The 27857-nt window shown below is 43.6% G+C and overlaps 2 protein-coding genes across 35 annotated transcripts in view; both read right to left on the reverse strand.

The window, feature by feature from the left end:
• NRCAM (neuronal cell adhesion molecule) overlaps positions 1 to 19451 on the reverse strand; it is a 252099-nt gene extending 232648 nt beyond the window's left edge. For 18 of the 34 annotated variants that reach the window (XM_070615410.1, XM_070615404.1, XM_070615382.1 and 15 more), the window contains exon 1: positions 18768 to 18908. The gene's annotated coding sequence lies outside the window, so the exon portion shown is untranslated. Of the gene's footprint in view, positions 1 to 18767; positions 18938 to 19069 lie in introns of those variants that run through there. The other 16 variants (XM_070615412.1, XM_070615397.1, XM_070615400.1 and 13 more) reach the window with 7 other exon arrangements.
• Positions 19452 to 27036: 7585 nt separating this feature from the next.
• PNPLA8 (patatin like phospholipase domain containing 8) overlaps positions 27037 to 27857 on the reverse strand; it is a 55119-nt gene continuing 54298 nt past the window's right edge. Inside the window, exon 11 of the mRNA XM_070615418.1 lies at positions 27037 to 27828. Coding sequence (XP_070471519.1) covers positions 27790 to 27828 — 39 coding nt within the window. The 3' untranslated portion in view covers positions 27037 to 27789. The remainder of the gene's footprint in view (positions 27829 to 27857) is intronic.

Consider the following 27857-nt stretch of genomic DNA (forward strand, 5'->3'; position numbering starts at 1 on the left):
CATACCAACTCACGTGGGATGCAGTAAAAGTGGTCCTAAGAGGGAAATTCATAGCAATACACACCCAACTTAACAAACAAGAAAAATCACAAGTAAGCAATCTTAGACTACACCTTACAGAATTAGAAAAAGAAGAGCAAACAAAGCCCAAAGTCAGCAGAAGGAGGGAAATAATATAAAGCAGAAGTAAATGAAATTGAAACAAACAAAAAAAAACAGTAGAAAGAATCAATGAAACAAAGAGCTGGTCCTTCAAGAAGATAAATAAAATTGACAAGCTCTTAGCCAGACTCCCTAAGAAAAAAAAAGAGAAGCCTCAAATAAATAAAATTAGAAATGAAAAAGGAGAAATTACAATGGATACCACAGAAATACAGCGGATTATAAGAGAATACTATGAAAAACTATATGCCACCAAATTGGGACAACCTAGAAGAAATGGATAAATTCTTGGACTCTTATAACGTCCCATAACTGAATTAAGAAATAGAGAATCTGAAAAGATCAATCACAAGTAAAGAGATTGAAACAGTAATCAAAAATCTCCCAAAAAATAAGAGTCCAGGACCAGATGGCTTCTCTGGCAAATTCTACCAAACATTCAAAGAAGATATAATCTCTATGCTTCTCAAACTATATCAAAAAGTTGAAGAAGACAGAACACTTCCTAACACATTTTACAAGGCCAACGTCACCCTGATCCCAAAGCCACACAAGGACAACATGAAGAAGGAAAATTACAGGCCACTATCACTGATGAACATACATGCAAAAGTCCTCAACAAAATATTGGCAAACCGAATACAGCAATACACTAAAAGGATTATACACCATGATCAAGTGGGATTTATACCAGGGACACAGGGATTGTTCAACATCCACCAATCAATCAATGTGATACACCACATTGACAAAATGAGGAATAAAAATCACATGATAATCTCAATAGATGCAGAGAAAGCATTTGACAAGATCCAACATCCACTTGCGATAAAACATCTCAATAAAATGGGCATAGAGGAAAGTACCTCAGCATAATAAAGGCCATATATGACAAACCCATAGTCAACATTATACTCAACGGGGAGAAACTGAAAGCCATCCCTCTGAGAACAGAAACAAGACAAGGGTGCCCACTCTCAACACTCTCCTTCAACATACTACTGGAGGTTTTGGCCAGAGGAATTAGGCAAGAAAAAGAAGTAAAAGGAATCCAAATGGGAAATGAAGAAGTGAAACTCTCACTGTTTGCAGACAACATGATTTTATATATAGAAAACCCCAAAGAATCCACTGGAAAACTAGAAATAATCAACAACTACAGCAAAGTTGCAGGGTACAAAATCAACTTACAAAAGTCAGTTGCATTTCTATACTCTAATAATGAACTAACAGAAAGAGAACTCAAGAACATAATCTCATTTACAATAGCAACAAAAAGAATAAAATATCTAGGGATAAATTTAACCAAGGAGGTGAAAGACCTATACAATGAAAACTATAAGACATTATTGAAAGAAATTGATGATGACATAAAGAAATGAAAAGATATTCCATGCACATGGATTGGAAAGATAAATATAGTTAAAATGTCCATACTACCTAAAGCAATCTACAGATTCAATGCAATCCCAATCAGAATCCCAAGGACATTCTTCATGGAAATAGAACAAAGAATCCTAAAACTCATATGAGGCAACAAAAGACCTTGAATTGCTAAAGCAATCCTGAGAAAAACAACAAAACTGGAGGCATCACAATCTCTGACTTCAAAATATACTACAACACTATAGTAATCAAAACAGCTCACTACTGGTACAAAAACAGACACACAGATCAATGGAACAGAATTGAAAGCCCAGAAATAAAACCACCCATCTATAGACAGCTAATCTTTGAGAAAGGAGCTAAGAACATACAATGGAGAAAGGAAAGTCTCTTCAATAAACGGTGTTGGGGGGCCAGCCTGGTAACACAGTGGTTAAGTTCACACATTTTGTTTTGGTGGCCCAGGGTTCGCTGGTTTGGATCCCGGGTATGGACCTACACACCACTTATCAAGCCACGCTGTAGCAGGCATCTCACATGTGAAACAGAGGAAGATGGGCATGGATGTTAGCTCAGGGCCAATCTTCCTCAGCAAAAAGAGGAGGATTAGAGGCAGATGTTAACTCAGGACTAATCTTCCTCAAAAAACAAATAAAATAAATAAATTAATTAATTAATTAAACGGTGTTGGGAAAACTGGACAGCCACATGCAAAACAATGAAAGCAGACCATTAGCTTTTGCCATACACAAAAATTAATTCAAAATGGATCAAAGACTTGAAGGTAAGACGTGAAACAATAAAACTAGAAGGAAACATAGGCAGTACACTCATTGACATTGGCTTTAGAAGGATCTTTTTGAATACCATGTCTACTCAGGCAAGGGAAACAAAAGAAAAAATAAACAAGTGGGACTTCATCAGACTAAAGAGCTTCTGCAAGGCAAAGAAAACTAGGAACAAAACAAAAAGACAACCCCCAACTGGGAAAAAATATTTGAAAATAATATATCTGACAAGGAATTAATCTCCAAAATATATAAAGAACTCACACAACTCAACAACGAAAAAACAAAAAACCCGATCAAAAAATGGGCAGAGGATCTGAACAGACATTTTTCCAAAGCAGATATACAGATGGCCAATAGGCACATGAAAAGATGCTCAACATCACTAATCATTAGGGAAAGCCAAATCAAAACTACACTGAGATATCACCTTACATCTGTTAGAATGGTTATAATCACCAAGACAAAAAATAACAAATGTTGGAGAGGATGTGGAGAAAAGGGAACCCTCATATGCTGCTGGTGGGAATGCAAACTGGTGCAGCCACTATGGAAAACAGTGTAGAGATTTCTCAAAAAATTAAAAATAGAATTACCATACGACCCAGCTATCCTACTACTGGGTATTTACCCAAAGAACTTGAAGTCAACAATTCAAGAGACTTATGCACCCCTACGTTCACTGCAGCATTATTCACAATAGCCAAGAAGTAGAAGCAACCCAAGTACCCACTGATTGATGACTGGATAAAGAAGACGTGGTATATATACAACGGAATACTACTCAGTCATAAAAAAGACAAAATCATCCCATTTGCAACAATGTGGATGGACCTTAAGTGTATTGTGTTAAGTGAAACAAGCCAGACAGAGAAAGACAAACACCATGTGATTTCACTCATATGTGGAAGATTAACATATGGACAAAGAGAACAGATTGGTAGTTACCAGAGGGGAAGGGGGTTGGGGCTTGGGTCTAAGAGGTAAAGGGGCAAGTTTATATGGTAACTGTCAAATAATAACATACAACTGAAATTTCACAAACTTATAAACTATTATGACTTCAATAAAATTTTTTTTAAATTGTGGTAAAATACATATAACATAAAATTTACCACTTAACCATTTAAAAGTGTACAATTCAGTGTACTTCAACACAACAACAAAACAATCACTGAATTGTATACTTACCAAGGGTAGATTTTATGATATGTAAATTATACCTTAATACAGCTGTAAAAAAAAAATGCCACGAAAAACAAAATGTTGTCCACAGTACCATAATTCCATTTTTTATTTGGGCTACATTTTTTTTTTTATTAAATGAACTAAGCCTAGGACTATCTTTTCCAGGAAATGATTCAACACAAAATTTTTTTTCTGCATTTATCAACCATGTCCTTTATAATTTGTTACACCAATTAATTCACAGAAACCACTTCATGTGAACACAGCGGTCAGCTTTTCCACTAGTTGGGTTTTGCTCTTACATCAGCTTTCTTAGTAATGAATGGAGGCTCACTTAAATTCAAAGCCTTCAGATTTCCAAAGAGAGTAGGGTTACCTCCGAAGAAGAGTTTCCACTCTGATTTCTCCACCAGGGAGTGGCTCCATTTTGAGCTTCCCTCAAACAAAGTACAAGCAACAATGCTTAGTCACATGAAGCCTCCATTTTGCCAGCTGCATATTTCCTCAAACGTCATTCACCAGGACCGGACGTCAGGAACTGTGGGTTCAAGCTCTTGGTGGTGTCCCAGGGACGTCTTTGAAGTTTGGCTGCTCACAGCGTTTTGCGTGCGCTCAACTGCTGCCTGAAGCGAAATGTTTCCTAGCTTCAGTCTATTCTGAGAACCCTCGCCCTTAAATAAGAGCTTGCTGTATAAAAAACACAGCAAGCCTGTGTAATTCTACTTCAGGTGCTATCTGGACACCATGAAGCATTACAGATTCCCTAAGGGGATGCCCAACAATGTCAACTAGATGGTTATCTTGTAGGCTTGTTGTTCTTGAGTCAACTTAACTGTTACCATGGAAATAAAACACAAAAGGAGCTGTCCATCCCAGATGATAAAAACTGCTTAGAATTCTCGTTCAAGGGTTTTATATTAAACACAGAACAAACTCTTCTGCTTAATTTGTTTTTTATGAAAATGAAAATCTTTCTTGTGAATATGCCAAAGTTATCTTACTGTATAACACAAGGACCACCAACGTATAAGCACATTTTAAAAACTAATAATTTACATATTTTTAAAAAGTAGAGTAATTTGCCTTCTGCCATCTTGAATTTGGCCACAATATCAGGTCATCTGGAGAATCTTAAAAGCTTTATTCAGTTATTCAAGGATGCAGGGCCATCGCTTGAAGGTGCTATAGATTAGACCATCTACATTTACCTAAATAGCATCTTCAGGACATGGACTGATATTCTTCCCTACACAACGTTTCTAAGACAAATGAAAGTTTCTCTTAGAAGTTTGGGTCCTAATCTGTAACTCACAACATGTGGAAACCACAATTCCATTCCTTGTCCCTGCTCACGGCAGGATAACATAGTAGCTCATAGGAGTTAAGACTACAGGATAGGGTCAGCCTCCTTGGGTTAGAATCCCAGTTCTACAACTTAACAGCTGCGCTATTTTGACCCATTAGTTAAACTCCCTAAGCCTCAGTTTCCTCATCTATAAAATGGGCAAAACAACATAAAATGGATTGGCAAACTATGACCCACGGGCAAATCTGGCACACTACCTATTTTTGTAAAGAAAGCTTTATGAGAACATGGAAATGCCCATTCATTTACCTTTTATCTGTGACTTTTTGGGGGAGAGACTGCATGACCTACAAAGTCTAAAATATTTACTATCTGGGGGCCGGCCCCATGGCTGAGTGGCTAAGTTCGCGTGCTCCGCTGCTGCGGCTCAGGGTTTCAGCGGTTCGAATCCTGGGTGCGGACATGGCACTGCTCGTCAAGGCTTGCTGAGGTGGCATCCCACATGCCACAACTAGAAGGACCCACAACTAAGAATATACAACTATGTCCTGGGGGGCTTTGGGGAGAAAAAGGAAAAAAATAAAATAAAATATTTACTATCTGGCTGTTTAGAGAAAAAATGTGCTGGCCTCTGACATAAAGGGTTATTGTGAAGATTCAATGAGACACTCCATGTAACATTCTCCATATAGTTAAGCAACCAATAACTGTCATGGATTATTGTTATTTATTAATAGCAAAAAATTGTAAAATCATTGTGATGTCATTTCCTAAAATTCAGAGAGACATCTTTACACGGATCAGGAGCAGACCGCCCAAGAAGTAATGCCTTGGGATCAGTGGGCTAGACCCTCTTTTTGATGGAGGTGGCCGAGGTGGTGTGATGGCAGGACGTGCTGTGCAGCTGTCGGTGCAGGGCAGGGCGCCCGGTGGGGCACAGACAGCAGCTGCCGCGAGCCATCCATTTCAAGTAACTGATACTCTGCCAGTCCTTGATGGAGGATCTCTTGGTCACAGGTGTGTGACACATGCATATTCATCACTGGCCCCACTCCTAACTGTGCAGATGAGATTAGAGAAGGAGTGGGAAGGGCTGAAATCATGCTTAGACCATGACCAGAGCAGAGCCCATTTCCATTTTCCTTGGCGGTAACTGCTTTCCCCAGATGTATTCTGCTTGTCAAGAGTATGCAATAAGGAGAGTGTGGTCTTGCACCTAAAATTTTAAGATGTGAGCTTAATAGAACAAAACGTAGGCTAAGAATCCAAAAGAATAAGATAGATCTAAAGCTGGTAATTTATCCTAACTGGCACTGCTGGCCCTATATTAGTACATTTGCAAATAATCTTTGGTCAACACCAAACATTACAATGGTTCCCATAAATCTTTCAAATAATCTTCATAAAATTGTCTTTCAAAGCAAATATTTAAAAGATCTAAAGAGCTTACATGGAGAGAGGGATTTTCAGAAACAAATCACTGCCTGTCCTCTGCTCCTGTCCAGGGCCTTGGGCACGTCACTCCATCAATTTGCACCTCGCTGCCCTGCATGGCAAAGGAAGCTTTAAACCCACACAATTAAAACAGCCATGATTCCAAATGATTCCTTGCTGCATGCTGGTGGGTTTTCATTTCCCTCCTGACAGGATCATAAATAAACTGAAGTCCGTAGGAAGCGAAGAACATTACCACCAGGAGGAGACCTCAAATTGGCCAACGGTTTACATATCAAAATGGAATGAATGAATCACGCAAACTCAGAGTTGTAAAGTTTTCAGTGCTCATCGCAAGAATCTTCCTATCAAATCGTCTCACTGTTATTATTTAAAACAATCGGGCCCTCCTTTGCATGTGGCAGCTCAGTAAAAACCGTACACATGACATTAATAGTTAGGGTCATTGCCCTGAAGGAACTTAGCAACTAAGACAGTCAAGGCTGTCACTGGTGGAAATGAAGAAAGCCAGTCACACCACGTGGGCAGACGTCATCAAGGACCAGCTAACACAGTTTTAGAGTTTCCAGTTCATTCAAACTAATATTCAAGTTGGTTCAAAGCACTTGGCAATCTCGCTTCTTGAAAGAGACACAGGTGCTGCCTGATTTTAGTTAGCGGCGAAATTCTCCACAATGTCCTCCTTCAGCCCGCCCCACTGAAGCAGCGTTCACACCGAACCAGCCTGGCATCGCATCCAAGCCTTCAGCTTCCTCAGCATGAGGAAGAGTCAGCAACCATCCCATTTTTCAACTCAAAAGATACCTTCTGAACGGCCGGGAGCAGCAAGGACATCTACACCGAGACTCCACACAGCTTTCTCCCACTGTGCCTGTCTCCAAATTTCCTCTTTTTGTAAAGATGCTAGTCATACTGAATTAGGGCCCGCTCTAATGATCTCAGTATAACTGTAAAGACTATCTCCAAATAAGGTCATATTCTGAGGTGCTAGGGGTGGGGACACCTATGAATCTGGGGGAACACCATTCAACCCAAAACACATTTCTAAAGCTCCATGTCTATACCCAGGTCAATGATGACTAGCATTTTTTCAACTTTATCTAAGTATAATTGACAAATAAAATTGTAAGACATTTAAGTGTACATCGTGGCGATTTGATATATGTGCACACTGCGACAGGATTCCTCCCTTCTAGTTAATACATCCACCATCTCACCTATTTACCTTTCTTTTAATCAGAACATTTAAGTTCTACTCTCTTAGCAAATTTTAATTACACAATACAGTGCGATCAACTTTAGTCACCAAAGTTATACATTAGATCCTCAGGCCTTATTCATCTGATAGCTGAACGTTTGTACCCTTTTACCAACCTCTCCCTATTTTCCCCACCCTCCAGCCCCTGGCAACCACTTTTCTACTCTGTTTCTTTGAGTTTGACTTGTTTTTTAGATTTCACACATAAGTGATACCATGCAGCATTTGGCTTTCTCTGTCTGGCTTATTTCACTTAGCACAATGCCCTCCAGATTGATCCGCCTTGTCACAAATGGCAGGATTTCCTTCTTTCTCATGGATGAATGATATTCCATTTTATATATATAGAGAGAGAGAGAGAGAGAGAGACCACATTTTCTTTATTCATTCAGCCATTGATTGACGCAGGTTATTTCCAAATCTTGGCTATTGTGAAAAACGCTGCAATGCACATGGGAGGGCAGTATCTCTCCGAGATCCTATTTTCATTTTATTTGGATATATACCCAGATGTGGGATTGCCAGATAATAGGGTAGTTTGACTTTCAATTTTTTGAGGAACCTCCATACTGTTTTCCATAGTGGCTGTGTGGCTACTATTTTTTAAGTACTTGTCGTTTCTCTGAGGTGCACAGGAATAGAACAGATGCAAAGGAACAGAATAAATACAAACTATAATTTATACACAAACCTGCTCACAAAGCTCGTTGCATGTGTTTCTCTCTGTATCAGACCTCTAAGCACATGCAGTTTGCAAGCTGAATGAATTTAATATGTTAAAATGGTTTCATGCTTTGTTGACTTGTGGGGTTGCTAGTTAGTCATGGCTGACACTAAAAATTACTGATTTTCCTCTTTAAAAATATAAATAGGATATGGCTTGAAATAAAACAATTAGATTTCTAAAGACTATTACTGACATTGAATACAACTGGAAAGAAAAGTATTCGCTGAATTGACACCCTTTTTTATCATACTGACTCAATCTGACTTTCACATATGTATCATCATTTGTCAAAAGTTAAGAATTCAGTTGGTGTTTTGAAAGCAGTCCTACCATGCAACATCAAAAAGGGTATCAATCTCTCAGATTGCAGCACGAGACCATTCAAAAGTTCATTCAAAATCAAGTAGACATAGTTATTGCCAAGGATGTATGATACATACACATCTCTGAAGCAAATTTGGCAGAATATTATGGTGGAAAAAATAGCAAGCGCATTCTACCTAATCAGAACATAGATTGATGTCATCTTTCTCTCAGCACCTTCATCTTTATCACCATTCGTCACAGTGACATTCTCTCGTGAGGGAGGGTTGAACGATGAGAAAATGTGTGCGTTTCACATTCATTTTCTAGCTAAAGGAAGAGAAGGACTCAAGGAACTTTTCCAAAGCCATACAGTATACAGAGGTTTCTTAGTCTATGCACAGTAGCCCAGTACTTCTCAAAATTTAATCAAAAATTTCACATAAATTTTTACTCTAGGTGTCTCTCAAATATGGCACCACTGCTTTGAACCCAATCACTATAACCCGCTAACTCATTGGGAAAGGCCACATTGTAACTCAACTCACATCTTGGAATACAAAGAAAACAACAGATAGTAATACTTAATGACAACCCAAAAAGGGGACAAAGTTCAGTTCCTCATCTGTTGTGAGCAAAGGTAGAAAATTACAAAGGAATTCTTTTGGGTCACAAAGATGTCATTTAGAGCTCACGGCAGCAATTTAAAAAATAGTACCCTTCTGGATTGAGTGATTTCACCTGCCTGCTCGACTGCTTAATTTAGAACCAGGAAGCAAATTACAGTCATACAGAATCCAGGCATGAAATTATGAATGTTTGATCTCCCACGGTCTAGACTTCAGCTATGTCTTCAAACCAGGGCAGAGGACAAAATTCCCCAGTTTTCTCCAACAAAAGATCCACGTGACATTTTGCAATATTCATATTCAGTCTTCATTCTTGCATTCACTCATTCATCTAATATGAGGAGACTTTCACACATAGCACCATGCCTAATGAGAAATGCAGCTCAGGCTCCTACTGGAACACAAGAAGGACTGGGTTTCCATAGTCAGAATCCTGGGGAAAGCTGACAGAATTCTATTATGAACAAGGCCAAAAAAGTCTGGATTAGCTGGATGACTATTTCATTATCTGCTTTCTTTTATCGTGAGAGACTTGGCCTCTCAATGTTATCTAGGGCAAATATCAAATATTTTCATGCAGTTGAGGTATTTCTCTTCACTTACCACCTGTCCACCTCTTTACTGATTTTCCTTTAGTCTTATTTGCTTGGGTTTCCCTTGGTATCTATTATGCCATGCTCTTTCAGTAGACAGAATAATCTATCTGCTTAGATATCCTGAAAAGTTGTTCCTGAACTGACCTTTGATACATTACAGGAGTTCACTCATCATATAATTATTGTGCAAAGCAAAGAATCCTGTTTAACATGAATAAGCACCCCAAATGTGTTTGGAAAGTTCACGTTTTCACATATCTAACTTTCTTAAGCTGGAACCATCTGTCTGCAAAGGAACAAAATAACTGGAGAGGAGAGACAAAGTGAAAATTTAATTGTCTTAAGCTGAAATAACTTTAGCTTTGACTCAGTAAATTCTTATCAGCGCGTTTCTTTTCAACGTAAACGTATTATATATCTCATTTTTGCAGAGTGATTTGTGAGTTATTTCTGTTTTACGATGTCAAATTACCTCAATGACCTAAAGCACCACAATGAAATCTCTTTAAAATATTTAGTATTGGATGCTATGAAATGAAGCGTGACACTTCATTTCTCCATTAGCCAAGCAATCACCACAAACATTTTTATTCTCCTCCCTTTCTCCTTCTTTCAGATTTTAAGCTATTACTCTGTTCTTTACTCTCTCCTCATTATTTAAATTTTTCTTGCTCCTTCTGCCGTAGGACACTTCTCCAGTATGTCACAGCTCTCATTACCCACCTGAGCCTTCCCTCCATCTGAATTCTTCACACTCTCTGATCTCTACTCTTCCATCCCCAGTCCCAGCAAACGAATCTGGCCATGAACTCATTCCCTCTCTGCTGTCTAATGAGTGCCCTCAAAGTCCTAGAACAGCAATAAACCCTTGAGATATTTCACCTCCCACTATGATTTTGCATCAAGGCAACTACTGCTAGGAACATACACTTCCATGGGGTTTTAAAAACCCTATTCCAACTATCAAAATGCAAGGTCCCTTAAAATTTGTGAGATAAAATACATATCACAATTTATGTAAAATACAACACATGATATGTTAATACAATCAGTTTTGAAGTAAACTCTCCTTTGTTTATATTACAGTATTATCTCTGAATTTCTACCTTACTATTTTGTTCATATTACTGCCATGTCAATGTAATTTCCCTAAAAGTGGAAGGATTCATTTGAATGTATTAAATGTATATTAAAAAATGGCTTTCAGTTGTCACGCTACTAACATCAGGAATAAAAGACTATGTCACCAAGTCGTTTAACTGGTCAAAGATGCCAAAGCAAAATTCTTCCAACTGTAGTTTTATGGAACACCCGGAACCACCTCAAATTACCCCAAATTCTTTTCTACTTCACTTTCATTTCAGTAACTGCGACTTCCCAGTAGCTGTTTTATTATTCCAGTGATACACACAGCCAATTTCTCCTTCTGAAATGTTTGAAATCCAATGCTGCCTGCTAAATTGAATGCGGAACCATGTACCATATTAAACACTTCAATAGCAAGTCTAACAATGATGGACTCCCACCAGAAGCAGAGAGCGGAAATCACTCTTCATAAATATAGGAAAAAACACCGCCTAGTCAATATTGAGGACAGATTTATCTTGTCACATATCAAAACAATCTGTGGTCAATACCAAAACACCATAATGAGAGTTTACAAGGGGGGCTGATGGAGCATTTCTGTATTTATTCAATGGGATACCAGAGGGGAAAGCAGCAGAACAGAGAGGAGAATATTTGCAATGCAATTAGGGGAGACAAGTGCATCTGAACGCACGCCAGACGCAGGGGCCTCCCCTTAAATTCACACAGTCCAACGTCTTCATGCAGCGAACAGCGTCCAAATGCACTTCCTACAGTTTTAAAACTTTTGTCAGTTAACTAGCTGTTTACCGAGGGCCTCGCCTGGGTGCTCAACATTTCGGGTGCGCCATCCAGCTCTACAGACGTTGTTCCAACACCATCTGTCACTTAAGCTTCCACAGATTCAGAAATTTCAATTCCAACTAATCTACTACTCGGCACTCACACCGCAGCTATAATTCAAATTTCGACATGAAGCTTGAATTCCTTTTCAGCGTTCTTCAACTCTGACCCAGCTCCCCCCACTCCTTCAGTGAAAAGGGCCAAGACAACAGCCCAGCAAGTGGGGCAGGCAAAACAGGGCCCCTTTGTTCCTCTGTCCTTTCAGCTCCCTATTGAGGTGAGGGCCTGAAAAGCTGCGCAAGGCTCTGGGAGACAGCAGCAGGCTAGCTCGCAAGCCACCCTTCCTCAAAGACCAAAAGACTCCAGGATGAAACTCTGTCGACAATCCAGTTTTACTGTAAGGCGTAATTAATGGAAGATTAGTACGTTGGCTTTCCCTTTCTCTTGAGAGAGCATCTGTTAACGGTGTTTAATACGAGCTGGTAATGTTTGCCAAAAATGTATTCTGTGAATCATACCATCCCAAAGCCATGGGCATCTAAAAGCGGCATGAAATTAGCTTTAAAGTTGAAATTTGGAGAAAAGATCACTACATACTGAATACATATACTGAATTTTTTGAATGCTCTCAGCCCACTTGAGAAAGATAAATCGAATTCATTGCATATTACACAGTAGAAGACCTCCTACACGATTCCCTCAGATTTCCTTGGGAATATATTTTTCTGGTCACAGTGGATTTTGAACCAAGGTACCAGGCTCATCATAAAATTTACATACACACATGAGTACATGCATCTTCAAAATATTCTTTCCAGCCCTTGCTATCATCTTTTAATCAGAAGAATTTTTAAGAGGATCACTTTCGTCTGCTGGTATCTGTCATTTTCACTCTCATGTGAAGTGAACAACGCTTTAGTTCAGGGCAATATGGAAGAATATCAGAGAACACAGAAGACAAGATTTGTCCTTCCGGGTTTTAAACCGAAGAAGCCATTTGGATAGGACATGCACTAAAACAGCATCAGTGTGCCCTTTACCATGGCATTTCTTAGATTCACTAGTTATTTAGTCACTTAAGGGAAACCCTCCATTAGACTTTAAAAAATTACCTTTTCCTAATTTGAAATTCCAATCTTGTAGACCAGAAAAATAGGTCAATTAAGTTGACACCACATCTTTTTTATTAGCTCGGCTAAGCAATTATAATTGGGTAGTGAGGGTTTATGCTGTCATCTTTGAAGATGCAATCGTGGGCAGGAGTGCCCAATGCAGACCTTTAATTTACAACTCCAGCATATCCGTAAACATTCGGCATAGGCTATGCCTATATATCAGATTTGCTCCTGATCTGGGTTAAAATAACGTCATTTTTTTAATAAAACAAAAGCATACTAATATTTAATGTGTCCTTAGAGCAAAATCACTTAGGACAAGCGCACTACAGATATATATGGCCTAATGCAACACTAAAAAAAATAACATCAATGCATGTCATCAATGCTGGCTTATCCTGCACTATGACACACAGACACACCTACTCCACTGCATCTATTTCAAGCTCTGCACAAAGTATAGGGTCAATTAACACTTGTTAGAAACCATACATCTTCTTACTAATAAAAGTTAAACCAATAAGTTAGAAAATATTGTGAATGATTTGTTCACAATATATAGTCTATTAATTTATAACTTTAAAAAGTAACAGCTATAGCTCTTTATACCCTCTAGGATGGCTATGATCAAGAAAATAGGAAATAAGTGCTGGCAAAGAAGTGAAGAAACTGGAAGCCTTGTACACTCTTGGCGGGACTGTAAAATGGTGTAGCTGCTACGGGAAACAGTGTAGTCGTTCCTCAAAAAATGAAAATAGAATTACCATATGATCCAGCAATCCCATTTGGGTATATACCCTAAAGAGTGGAAAGAAGCGACTCAGAAAGATATCTGTACACTCATGTTCATCGCAGCATTATTCACAATAGCCAAAAAGTGGAAGCAGCCCAAATGCCCATTGACAGATGAATCGATGAAAACAAAATGCGTATGTACATACAATGGAATATTATTCAGCTTTAAAAAGGAAGGAAATTCTGACACATGGATGAACCTTGAAGACATGATGCTAAGTGAAATAAGCCAGTCACAAAAGGACAGATACTGTAGGATTCCACTCCTATGAGGCACTCGGGGTAGTCAAATTCACAGAGACAGAAAATAGAATGATCCTTGTCAGGGTGGGAGGTGGGTGGGGAGTCATTGCTTAACACGCATCGAGTTTCAGTTTGAGAAGATGAGAAAATTTCTGGAGAGGACAGTGGTGATGGCTGCACAACCATGTGAAGTATTTAAACTATACAGTTAAAAAGAGTTAAAATGGTAAATTTTATGTTATATACATTTTACCGCAATAAAAAAAAAAACTTAGCAGGGCCGGCCCGGCGGCACAGCGGTTAAGTTCGCACGTTCCGCTTCTCGGTGGCCCGGGGTTCGCCGGTTCAGATCCAGGATGCGGACATGGCACCACTTGGCACGCCATGCTGTGGCAGGCGTCCCACATATAAAGCAGAGGAAGATGGGCACGGATGTTAGCTCAGGGCCAGGCTTCCTCAGCAAAAAGCGGAGGATTGGCAGTAGTTAGCTCAGGGCTAATCTTCCTCAAAAAAAAAAAAAAAAAAAAGACTTAGCAAAAACATCACATTTTCTAGAAATATATTGCACTTGCTCCCCTATTTAAAGACAACCTGATACTGAAAAATTTATAGTTGCTAAAACTGGAGGCAGAGCCATTCCCATATTGTCCTCACGTAGCCCTCTCCTTCACATTTTGATAGGGAAAATAAACATCAGCTCATTTTGGTGCATTTTCCTATTCTTAGAAACCTCAGCCTCCGATGTCAATAAAGCTCTTTCAAACTAAAGAGGCTTTTCATTTGCCTGGGTGGACAAAGGGACAAAGGGTGGACAAATTACAATAAGCCACTGGATCCTTGCCCCAGCATCCCTAATGCTAGGAGACCCCGAGCAGCTCCTCTGCCCTCACCTGGAGGAAGGGTCAGGGCTCTTGCAGGTGGAGAAGCACGAAACAGAAAAGGGAAAGTGCATCTAACGGAATTTAGTAATTTTCAATTATTTTCAAATCACCTCCTTTTTGCCACTCATCTCAGCAGTTGAAGGCTGACCTACAGCAGTCTTTGGATGCAAACACAGAACCTCCTAGAGAAGAATACTTTAGGAGCTCTATAGTCTAGGTAAATTTGCTTTCCATTAGCATGCTTCTTAGATGGAAACTGTTTGGTGGAAATGGGAATGAAACGCCAAAGTTTTCTGACGGAGGCAGCAAATCAGGACTACCGTGTACTGAATTGTGTACCCCACCTCCCCGCAAATTCCTATGTTGAAGCCTTAATCCCCAATATGACTGTATCTGGAGATAGGGCTTTTTTAGGAGATAATTAAGGTTAAACGAGGCAGGAAGGGTGGGGTCCTAATCCTATAAGATCTGTGGCCTTCTAAGAAGAGGAAGAGAGAGAGATCTCTCTCCACATGCGCCACAGAGAGAAGATGGCCATCTGTGTGCAAGCCAGAGGGGAGCTCTCACCAGAACCCACCCATGCTGGCACTCTGACCTTGGACTTCCAGACTCCAGAACTGTAAGAAAATAAACGTCTGTTCTTTAAGCCATCCAGTCTATGGTACTTTGTTTCGCAGACCCAGCTGACTAAGAAAAGGCCTTCCGATTTCATGGCGGCGACAATATCAAGAGAAAAGCATGGACGCCTCATGCTTTTGGCAGTGACCTTAGGGGCGAGTAACGACTGTGGGAGCCCCGAGTGGGCTTTCTCAGCTGTTCACAATGTTCTGTTCCTTGATTTGAGAACTAGTTACATTGGTGTATTCAGTCTGGGCAAGTTCATCAAGCTGGACATTTATATGTGAAAAAGAATCTGTGTGTGTGGAAGTATGCAGCCACAGATGATAAAAGGAGAATTAATCTCCCCGAGGGCAGGAACTCTGTTTTCCTCACCCCTGCATCCCCAGCCTGGAACAGTAGGGCACATACTCAGCAAATATTTATGAGTGAATGAATGAATGAAAGAATCTCTTTACCAGAAAAGCTTGCTGTGGGGGTCCATTAAAAGGCTCCTTTGTACATACACAAAATAATATCTGCAGATTCTATTCATATTCAACCGATTACACAAGGAAAAGTACACCTACACGAAAGCATTACTTGAATGGATTCTTAAGAAAATTTTCTACAGTCCAGGTGTATACATTCTCTGTACCCTCTCTCTCATGCTTCTGAAGCACTTACACCCAACTATTCTTGTCATTGTCATGTCGCCCTCACAGGAAGTACCATTTCCAAGGATGACTTGCTTTTCACTTACTGTCACTGTTGCCATAACAAAAATGATCTGGTGTAAGGGCACCAGCCTACAGTCCAAAGACCTCGTCTGGACCCTGCATTAGAGGGATGGGCGACCTCTCTGAGCCCCACTGGACTCATTCTGAAACCCAGAAGTTTCGCTACAGTGTCCTCTTACAGCTCTCATATTCCTGCATTATGTGAAATGTTTAGCAACTTTCCTGTAATAAAATAGAAAGCAGGCTGAAAGAAGACCATGAGTCAGTAGGATTAAGAATGCAAAATGAATTCATTTTTCCAGCTGGTCAGTCAATTACAATCATTCTAAAAGCTATTCCAGGAACAGCTGATTCTTCTTTCTACCAGTTAACACGGAGCATCTTTGTAAATGCACCACACAGCATTAGGAATTTAGGATATCAAATGCTTTCCTAAGATTTTGTACTCGGGTCCCGTTCAAATTCAACATCCAATTTGAGGAGTAAATCTTCTGCAGTCAAAAAAAGTCTGCAGAAGAGATTCAGAGCTGGAAGCCCGAAACAGAAACATTTGCCTTTTCTTAAAAAAAACAAAGTTTTCTCAAAAATTGTGATGTTCCAGGAACTCTTGGCCTCTCTCATCGCAGGGGTTCTGGTCACTAAGGACACTCCAGTGACGGTAACTGGTTGGACTATAGGTTAACAGGCGCGTACCTAAAAGCTAACAGGAATAAAGGAACACATAAAGGAACTCAAGGGCAATACCGGCAATAAAAGGCCATTTCACAATACAATTGGCTGAGTTACAATATTGCCGGCTCCTGTGAGGTCTGCAGGGGTCAGTTACATGGGCTTATGTCCCTAATTTTGAACACTCAGTGGTTTCAGGCTTCCCCTAAATTGATGAAAGATAAGCCCCAAAAGGCCCCATTTTCAGTCTTGGATGGTAACGCGTAGGGGCAAAAAACTAATCCTTGCTCCCCGACTTCCTAGCTGTGTGGCCTTGGGGAAGTTACTTGACCTCTGCAGGTCTCCGTCTCCTAAATTTTTAAATGGGGGTGTCGCGGACATTAAATGAGATGATACGTGTAACACGCACAGCGCCCGGCACATCTGAAGCTCTCAAAAAATGCTGCGTAGAAGGTATCTAGTTGTCTAAATCTATTTCAGTACTTCTGGAAGGTCTCATTTACTTGCGAGCTATTATTACAATATTTTAATAACAGGGCACGGTTAGCATAAAGCAGTCCCACCCAAGCAGTGCCGCCTCTGTAGGTCTGTGTTCAGTGACTACCGTGTTCCTTCCCAGGACAGCCCCAGGGGGAGCTCCTGGTGCAGAACGAAGGCCTCCTGCCCCGTTACACTCGTTTCTCTTCCTGCAAGAGCCTCGAGCGAGAAACAGCCCAGCCCCTCAGATGCACACTTGGGCGCGTGCACCCTGCCGGATCGGGAAGGGAAAGGACGCTCCCCTCCCAGGAGAGACGGCTCCGCGCCGGATGTCGCCTCCGGCTGGAGCAGCTGATGCGAAAAGGGAGGAGAGAGGCGGGTGGGAAAGAGCCGCCCCCGCTCCGCGCCCGCCGCTGCGCAGGGGCGGCCCCCGGGCGCGCCGGGCACAGGAGATGCGGCGGCGGCCCGACAGCCGGGCGGGAGGGGAGGGGATCCGGAGGGAAGGGAAGCGGCCCGCGGGGTACACCGCTCTGGGAGAAATGACGACTCCCTGGCTCACTCGAACCCGGCACCGGGATTCCGACTCTGCGCACTGGCAGACGCGGGCCGGGAATGGCCGAGCGGGCGAACGGCGGGGGACCAGCACGTTGCGGCGCCCACCCGCGCGGCGCAGATGGCGCTCGCCGTGAGATGGATGCTCCGGAGCCGGCAGGCACTCCCGGCTCAACACAGCATCCCCGGGGGAGCTGTGGCCAGACCCCACCATTGGGAGCTTGGGCAGGGAAGGGGCTCTTCAGAGTCCGCCCCAAGCCCCGGAGTGCCAGCCCCAAGTCCCAGCCCCCCGGACGCTGGGCGGGGCGCCTGGACCCCCGAGGCCCGCACCTGTAGGGCCAACAAAGCCCGGGGAAAGCCCCCCACCCTGCTGCCTCCGCGGTCTCTTCGGTTCCCCCCATTCCCCATGTCCAGGGCGGCGAGAGCGGAGGGCGGCTCGGCCCGAAACTCCGGCGATCGGCGCAGGTGTGAGCGCATCGGAACAAAGCCCACGCCCAGATGTATCCGCCGGCCCCGAACGCGCACCCGCCCAGCGCGCCGGCCGCTCCCTGCGCTCCTCGCCCCGCCGGCTCTGTGGCGGGACCCCCCGCCCTCGGGGTCCCTGCCGGGGAAGCCGCAGTGCCGGGCCTAGGAGCCTCTCCAGGCCCGCCTGCCCACAGAGACTCCAGGCGGGGCTGCCCGGAAAGCGTGGGGCGCGGGAGCGGATGCTGAAGTTGGTCGCCGAGCGGAGGAGGGGATGGGCGCCCGCCGGGGGCCGCTGCATGTGAGCGGTGCCCTCCCCGGCGCCCGTGCCCTCCTCTGCGCTGCGATCGGGGGCCTGAGGGCAAGCAGGGGGCCGGCGACCAGGTTCGCCCGGCCACCGGGAGGGCGCTGTGCGGAACCCAGCCGGCGTGCCAAGGACCCCAGAGCAGCCCCGCGCCGTCCCCGCTCCCCGAGGTGTCCCCGCCGCAGCCGCGCGCCGAGCTACTCACGTTCTGCCGCCGCGGCCGCCCGGAGCCCGAGCGCAGATGGCGCCGCTCCCGCGCCACCGCAGCCTCCGGCGGCCCGCCGTCCCCGCGCCGTCCCTGCGCCCGCGCGGCCGAGGCTCGACTGCGGCGCGCGGCCGCCGCGCCCCAGGCAGGCAGGCAGGCAGGGCTGGCCCGCCGGCGCCCCCGCCCTCCCGCGCGCCGGCCCTGGTCCTCCCGCAAGCCCGCCCTCCCCGGGGCCCCCGCCCCGCCCCGCCCGGGCCTGCGGCGGCGGCGAATGGGCGCCTCGGGGACCGGTGGCCCCTCACCTGCGCGGCCGCGCCGCCGCCAGCCCGCGTCATCCTGCGAGCGCGTGCGGTGGCGGCTGTCGGGGTAGGGGCCGGGGGTGGGGGCCGGGGGGCGGGGGCGGTCCGGGGACGCGGGTGGCTGCGATCCGACTCCAAAAGATGTTCCAGAAAATGGGCGGTTTTTCACTGCCACTCTCATGGGCTTAGGGTTCTGTGGGAGGTCTGCGTTCTTCTTTTAAAGCATTTAATTTCTTCGAAACTCGCCCGTTGCGATGGCTGAGATTGGTGGTTTTTTGCTTTGTTTTTAATTTCTTTTGCAACTGGTCTTTCCACACAGCCCTCAGAAAGGAAGACTTCATCAAAAGGTAGAGGCTGCCTATTCGCGGGAGGAATCGGTTCTTCTGGAGAATTATTTGCAATGTAAAAAGAGTTAAGATCTTCTAAATGTGTAATGTTTTAGCAAACATACTGCGGGCTGCATAGTTCAGGCTCCGAAGCCCCCACACCCCCACTGCATCCCAGTGGGTGGCCAAGATCCTTATCCTGGCACTCAAGGTCCTCAGTCATATGTTCCCGTCTGCAGCCTGGTCTCCCAGAGCTTCCTCCCCACCCCCCACCGCCGGGTATCACCTGATTGACCATTTGACCATTTACCGCAGGCTCCTGCTCGCGCTCCGCTCTGCTGGAGGCTTGTTTCCTTCACTTCTCTAGTTTAACTCAAAAAACATTTCTGGAGCCCCTCGTCCCCTCTTCCCACCCCCAGGCCCCAGGCCCTGTGGTAGGGCAGAGATTCAGGGATAAAAAGGGCACAGGGTTATCCTTCAAGGCCCTGACAACTCCTGTGCTCTGCTCTAATTTCAACTTGAGCTTGCCGCTTGAACTCACAGCACGGTGCGTGCAAGTGAGCAGCCTTTTTTTTCTGTCTGCCCCTCCTGCCATCCCCTCCACCTGCCACTCCAGATGTGCTCCAGCCACACACAACCTCCTGTTTCTGAAACCACAGTTCCTGAAACAGTACGATCTCTGGCCACTGCTGGGTCTTTGCACAAGTTATTTCCTCAGTCCCATCACTCTTCTGACCCCGATCCTAACCCCACCACTTGGGTACCTCTCACCTCTCAATTAATTGTCCAAATTTCCCTCTGAGTTACCGTCCAAAAAAAAAAAATCTGGGCTAGTTCTCTCTTGCCTATAAAATAAATTCCAGATCTCCTGTCTCCTTCACCATCTGCCCCTAACTTACCTCTCCACCCTCCAGCGAAAAGAATTTTCGTAGCTCTAAGCCTCTGCATGTGAGATTCCTGTCTAGAACATTCCTCCATCTCTTTTTCATCTGGCAAACTCTTGTTCGTCCCTCAGAGCCTCGCTCAGTTGCTACCTCCCCTTTCCTGAGTCTTTCCTGAGTCCGTGTGTGTTTTCTTGAAACAGTACTTGTCACATTTTAATTATCTGTTTGCATGTCTGATTCCCCAAACTTTCACTTCTTTGAGGACAATTTGTCTTATTTATTTTTGTGTGACTTCATTTCCCAACACAAAGGGAGCCACAGATAATCATCATAACTCAACTCTCACTGCCTGTATAAAGCACTTCAGACCCGTCCGTTCCCTCCTCCACCCACTAATTGCTGGGAGTCCTGGGGTTGTCCTGCATGTCCGTCTGCCCTGTGCCTTGGCGCCCCAAGGGTGCCCCGTCACCCCAGCCACTGGGAGACGGATTTCCTGCCGACATCCCTTCCCCACACGGCAAACCTGTGAGGTGGGAAAATGACACTCAGCTCTCTCGGTTCTTGCCCTAGTTCTGTGCAGCAATCTGTCCCCTGGGCACTGAAGTAGCACTGCCTGTGTCCCCCAGTGTTACAATCTCCTAAAGACCAACCTTAAACAATGACTCCAACTTCTGCCTGGACTTGTTCTTTCTCTTGGGGTCCCAGCCATGACGCATGAAGCCAGGAGGAGGGGCAATCCTGACGCTGGGGCCTGCCCAGAAGGCAGAGGTACTCGGGGTGTTGAAGGAATCCGTACATGAAGGAATCTGGGACAAGTGACACCTTCTTACCAAAACTTAAATTATTTTGATACTACATAATACTTGTAATATTATAAAGTTATTATATCACTTTAATTTCTAGCTTATTAGTTCAACTGCACTGCAGCTCTGCATGGCTCGGATTAGTCTCCTGAGAGGATGAGCGACAGGCAGGACCAAACAGCTGCTGCCTGAGGAGCTGAGATGAAGGCAGCAGGAGGGGAAAGAGCAATAATCTGAAAATGGATTAGAAGGAAGCTGGAGTGGGCTCAAGGACTATCCGTTTGATGTGCCGGGTGATGCATGAGGCATTCTGATCTGGCTGCACATTGCCAGTGATATGCACCCCACACGGCCTTACCTTAACTGCCACCCCTGTTCCATCCCTCAGCCTTATCCTCTATCCCAAGCTTCACTTCCTCCTCAAACCCAGGTGAGAGCTGAGAATATCGTAAGTCTGTTTTCTCCATCATTTGATAATAATAGAATTTCCCATGTGCCCGGCACTACTATAAGCACTTTACACTTCCTAACTCATTTAATCCTACGGCAATCCCGCGCAGTATATACTATTATCATCCCCATTTTGGAAAGAGAGGGTAAGTAACTTGCAGAGGTCACACAGCTAGTGGCAGAGCCTGGATTCAAGCCTGGGCATTCTGGCTCCAGAGTCCAGTCTTAACCATTGCCCTCCGCTGCCTTTCAATGCCAGTGCACTAAAAATTTGTTTTGATGGATGCATCAGAATGTCACCGCGTTAAGGCAGCTACATTGGAAAGTCATGGAGCCCTCCAGTGGCACCTGCGGGGAACATGTTTTTAGGCATTCTCAGTTCCTTCTCTTGCAGTCCTGTTTCTCTTTCTCGTCCCTCACTTATTTTCCATCCTAGTTTTCTTAATCCCCATCCATGTGTCAGGCCTCCCAGGGGAGGCAGTGCAATTGATCCCACCCTAAAACCAATGTTAAGTTCACAAAACCTAACACGAACCCAGCTACGCAAGTGTCCAGCTGTGTGTCCATGAGCAAGGTATTTCCTCTCTCATCTGTTTCCACACTGTGGAAGGAAAAGGGTGGGCTAGGTGAGAGTGAATATTCTTTTTAGGTTGTCATTTTATGATTCTGCTGGTAACCACGAGCATTTGAGTCCTGTAGTAAAACTCAGATGAAAGCTGGCTGAATTCTAGGTAGGAAAGAGTGGAGCACTAAAAAATCTTCTAGAGTAGTATAACAAGGTGTCTGCTACAGGAGTGGCTTATACCAGTGTCATCATTGTCTTAAGATAATACTCGATGGCTGGGCAACATGCGTTAGGTTTCTGACAGGCTTGTGGTGAATTTAGTAAATTTTAAAGCCCTTCTATTTGACAGAGTAGAATAACCCAATATTGTCAAAAAGCTTCCAAGATGGCTCCCAGTGACCTCCCCTCCTGGAATTCATCGCCTTGTATAATCCCCTCCCCTTGAGTGTAGATGGGAGCTAGTGACTCACGTCTAATGAATGTAATATGGAAGGAGCAGCGGAATGCCACTTCTGATACTAAGTTACAAAAAGACTCTGGTGTCTTCTCTCTTGCCATCTTGCTCTTTCGCTTGCTTGCCCAGAGGGAAGCCAGCTGCCATGTTGTGAGTGGCCCTGTGGAGAGGCCCACGTGGCAAGGAACTGAGGGAAGCCTCTGGCCAATGGCCTGTGAGGAACTGAGGCCCTCAAGTCCAACAGCGTGTGAGGAGTCGAGTCCTGCCCCAGTCATCTGAGGGCACTTGGAAGCAGGCCGCCGCTCAGTTGAGTCTTGAGACGACTCCAGCCCAGGCTGACTCCCTGATCGCAGGCTTGTGAGAGACTCTAAGCCAGAGGACCCAGCTCGTCTGTGCCTGGTGTCCCAACCCACAGAAACTGGGAGATAATAAATGCTTCTGGTTTTAAGCTGCTAGATGCATCACCGATACAGTTGTTTAGGTGCTTTTCAGAACTCTGAATTTGCATCTGACCACACAAATCATATCTATTTTCTGGACAGGAAAGGGGAAAATGCACCAAATGGTAGTTGTCCTAAGATGTGGATATGGTGCTGGGTAAAGCAGCATTTGTGGAAAACAATGAGACGTCAGTATGGCTTGTCCAAGGTTAACCTCAGCAGCTCCTAGTTCCACACCCAAGAGTCACACACAGCTCCTGCAGCCAAGCCTGGGTTGGCCATCCACTGTGCCCACCCAGAGCTGCTCCTTTCTCCTCCTGGATGCCAGCCACAGACTCCGCTGGGCCACACCTCTTGAAGCTTCATAGTGGGTGATTACTGCCCACCGTGTATAAGAATAGGATGTGCAGTTATAGATAATATATAAATAATAATAGGATGTGGACTTTCATACATCGCCTGACCAGTGAGCAGTGGGAAATTTCCACAGATGCAAACCACCGATGGCTGTCTCATGCCTCTCCTCACCATGTGCCACATAACCACAGAATTCTGTATGCCCATCTCATGCCACTTGGGCACATGTCAAACAGAAACCAGAAATTTGCAACCCATTCCTTGCCTGGTGCTTAGCAACACAGTATCCCTACACCTATTTAAAGAATGTGATGCTCATGCAATTGGAGGAAAATGTGACCTTTGTGGTTGCCATATGTGGATTTCTTCTCTGGAAGCTTGTGAGTCACTAGGATCTTCTGCTTGGCTCAACCCACCCTCATGCTTGGGGAACCAAGCTGGAAAAAGCAGGAACATTTTCAGTAATAATAAGCACGTTCCTTCTAGCCAACTCCTCCATCTGTTCCTATAGTTCTAGCTACAAGAATGTACACAGGTTCCGCTGATGGACTGAAATCTGAAGAGTAGCCAAGGTCAATGTGCAATCAGCCACTGCAGATGGGGTCATGAGGGACGGTGAACTGTCGCTCTGGAAAACAGAGATGCTGAGAAACACTCTTGATATGCGCCCTTCATTTCTGGCTTAAGAGGGAACAGATGACAGGTACAATGAAGATGAATTCACTGTGGAGGAAAGAAAGGAAATGACTTCAGATACAATACTCTGGGGTCTAAATGAATGGTTGACTCAAAGGCTTTCTTATTTGGTGTTCTGTTAAATTTTTTTAGGAAGAAAAAAGGTGTTAGGTTAATAGACACTGACATCGTACTTCCCTTTATATTTTCTTTTAAGCATCGATTTAAATTTTACTTTAAGGTCTTCCAATATTTTTAAATGCCATAGGACACAACCAAGTCCAGTACCCCCCTGCCCTGAGCCTTGTGCTCTAGAAAGCCCTGCTCTGGCCCCGCCGGAGCCCACACCACCCCATCCTCCTTTGAGACCACATCTGGGTACCCAGGGTCCCAAGGTCCCTGGGTCCCTCAGGACTTGCAGAGGCCTCCTCCTCACGCTCCTTACAAAGCACTGCTCTGCTGGTCTCAAAACCGGAGGCCTGCAGAGCGTGGATCTTAAAAGTTCTCATCACAAGGAAAAGAAATGTGTACCTATGTGTGATCATTTCACAACACATACAAATATTGAATCACTATGTTGCACACCTGAAACTAATATGATTTATATGTCAATTACATCTCAATGAAAAAAAGTAACTATGTGAAGTAATGGATGTGTTAACGAATCTTATGGTGGTAATCTTTTTGCAATATATACATATATCAAATCATCTCATTGTACACCTTAAATGTACACACTGTTTATGCCAAATATTATCTTAATAAAGTTGGAAACAACAACAAAAACAAGCCAAAACACTGGAGGTCTGATAAGTGGCTGATGCAAGGGTGTGGACAGTACTCGGACACAGGGGTTGGTGTGTTCACCTAACTGTGCTTGAGGCCCTTGAAGGTTCGTGACTAAGCAAGGGGCTGGGGGCGGGGGCTGCTCTCCCTACACCACCACATTCTGGAGAGAACTCCAAGAATTCTAAATTTGAATGTGGATGTCAACATCTTTATGAAGGTATGTTTGTTAAGGTAGGAAGACAGAACGAATCTTATAGCTTTTAAATATTTAGACATATAGTATGTGGCTCTCCAATTATATTCTTCCAGAAAGTCCCCTATTTGTTAGGGAAGATCCTAAATGAATCTATTCTTAATGTAATGGACATACTGATGTATTAAAACATACTGTTAGAGAAATAAAGTTACTTCTACATTTAAGACATTTTCGTTTAGTGATAGTTCATACTTAAACGGATCTAATCTTTGTTTTTTTGAGATTCATAATAGTTTACATCATTGTGAAATTTCAGTTGTACATTATTTCTTGTCTGTCACCACATAAGTGCTCCCCTTCACCCCCTGTGCCCACCCTCCACCCCCCTTCCCCTGGTAACTGCTGAATTATTTTCTTTGTCCATGTGTTTGTTTATATTCCATATATAAGTGAAATCATATGGTGTTTGCCTTTCTCAGTCTGGCTTATTTCGCTCAGCAGAATACCCTCCAGGTCCATCCGTGTTGTTGCAAACAGGATGATTTTGTCCTTTTTCGTGGCTGAGTAGTATTAAACGGACCTAATCTTAATTCTTTTGAGAGGGCAGTGGGGAAGAGAAAAGAGGCAGGATTATTAATACAAAAAAATTTTCTTGAAATCGACTCATGTTGATATAGGTACAGAAAGTGCCCTCGTACTATAGGTTGAAAAACTTACTGGACTTTCATCCAAAACCTACATTTAAAGATAATGTTTCTGCCCCTCAATGTTTTGATTGTTCAGTTGGTTGATTGTCCAGGACTGTTGTTTTGTTTGTTGTCTTTCATTGTTTTATTTGGGCTGTTGTCATTTACCCAGAGATGCTCTGACACAGGAAGAGGTGGCAAAAATCAAATCACTTCCTCTCCTGCCTGATTCCACTTGCTAAAATTAAAGTACCTTTATATTAATAGTTTAACAACTTACAGTGTAACAAAACATGAAAATATCACACTAAAGTTTAAAATGATAAAAAGACTGAGAAAGGAGGAAAATATTTATAACCTATACTGTAAGTGAAAACAATGGAGCACAAAATGGTATGTGCACCATTACTGCAACTCTAAAATGCATACCAAAAAAAGATAATATGCAAATGAAAACAGTTCTATTAAGTTGACAGAATTACGGGGCATTTTTAAATCATTTGCCTAAAGTTCAACTAGACTTATCTTTCCAATAAAATATTTTTTTATTTAAAATCTTGGTCTAGTTATCATAATTTGTCTTTCCCTTCCCTTCTCTACTATCATGCCCCAGCCCAGACAGTGGTACCCGGTGGGCTCCTGGCATTGCCTGGCCTTGGCACTGAAACTTGGAGCTAAGGCAGCTAATGTTCTCACTCCAGAGCCCAGGGAGAGCGTGTCCCGTGGAGGTGCACCCTGGGGTAGTGGGGCCTCCACATTCTGGTGATCTTCAAAAGGTGGTCCCGAAATAGAACACCCCACAGTCATTCGACCTGACAAGAAGGGAGGCACACATCAGTGAGGCAGACTATGTGCTTCCTTAAAGAACTCCTGGGCATGGCCCTTTGGTGATTCTCTCTGGAAATGGATGGTATTTTAAAATAGAAAAACCTAAAGGCAGAAATAAAAACCCAAAATGGGGAACACTTTGATCTACTTTTGCTCATCACTACATGCTTCTACGTAAATGCATAAAAGGTCTACATGATAAAGAAGGTATTTCTGATTAAAAAGCAATATGATTGAGGCTTATTTAATGTTTGAAAATGCCCAGAGAGATTTTTGTCAAGATGGGTGTTCAGTGTCACCAATACCATTTGGGAGTAATTAAATAATAAATAAGCCATATGATTTCCCATTGTTAATCCAGTCTTACACATGAAAAAAACTGAATCTTGGAAGGGTTAAATAACTTCCTGAAAGGTCATATATTTGCACTCAAGTTTGTTTTGTTCCAAAGTCTCAGTTATTTCCACCACAGTATTAGTAAAGAAATTAATTATATAAAATTAAACATATACATATATATCAGAAATTATATATTTTATATATAGCAGAAATTACATGTTTATATACATAACAGAAGTTATATACTATATATATAAAACTGAAATTATTATACATACACAGTATATACACAGACATATACATGCACTGGCTCAGGAATATAGACTCAAAAGGGAGGTCCCAACGGGAAAATCACTGATAAAACTGCAAAGTTTCCCAGAGTCACTGCTTTAAGGGCCAAGAAATTCTTTTGGATGCACACAGTCTAGTGCTTTGCTGTTTTCACCACTCTGCCTCACTGTTTTATTATAATGTTTTGAATATGTCTGGCACACATGAGGCATTTAATAAATATTTGCTCAATGAATGAGTGAAATGTCAGCATAGAGAAGGCATAGGGCTCAGGAACCGTGGCGTGTGCATGTCAAGGGGAGGCGGAGCATATGGTGTGAGCACAACGAGGATACTCGGCTAAATAACAGTAGGTTTGAAAACACACGAAGCACAAAGATAGCACAAAGAACATCTTTCTTCTGCTGTGGAGGATGACCAAATCCCCAGATCCAGGACAGCAAAAATGAATTCTCCAGAAACCGTTTCTTCCCTGCTCCCGAAATCCTGGCCACGGAGCCTGGACTACACCTGAAGCGCCTCACTCTGCTGTGTTTCTTGATGGAGCAGTCTCCGTGTGAAGCAGACTTGGCAGACAGGATTTGAGGTGGTAACACAGGAAGGACCATGATACATTTCTTCACAGCTAACTGGTTTCATTTCAAAGAGCTCGACCTGCACAGTTAGTAACTTCTGTAACCTAAGGGAAATATAATTCGCTGAGTATCT

The sequence above is a fragment of the Equus przewalskii genome, chromosome 4 (genome assembly GCF_037783145.1).
Source record: "Equus przewalskii isolate Varuska chromosome 4, EquPr2, whole genome shotgun sequence".
In the NCBI taxonomy this organism is placed as follows: domain Eukaryota; kingdom Metazoa; phylum Chordata; class Mammalia; order Perissodactyla; family Equidae; genus Equus; species Equus przewalskii.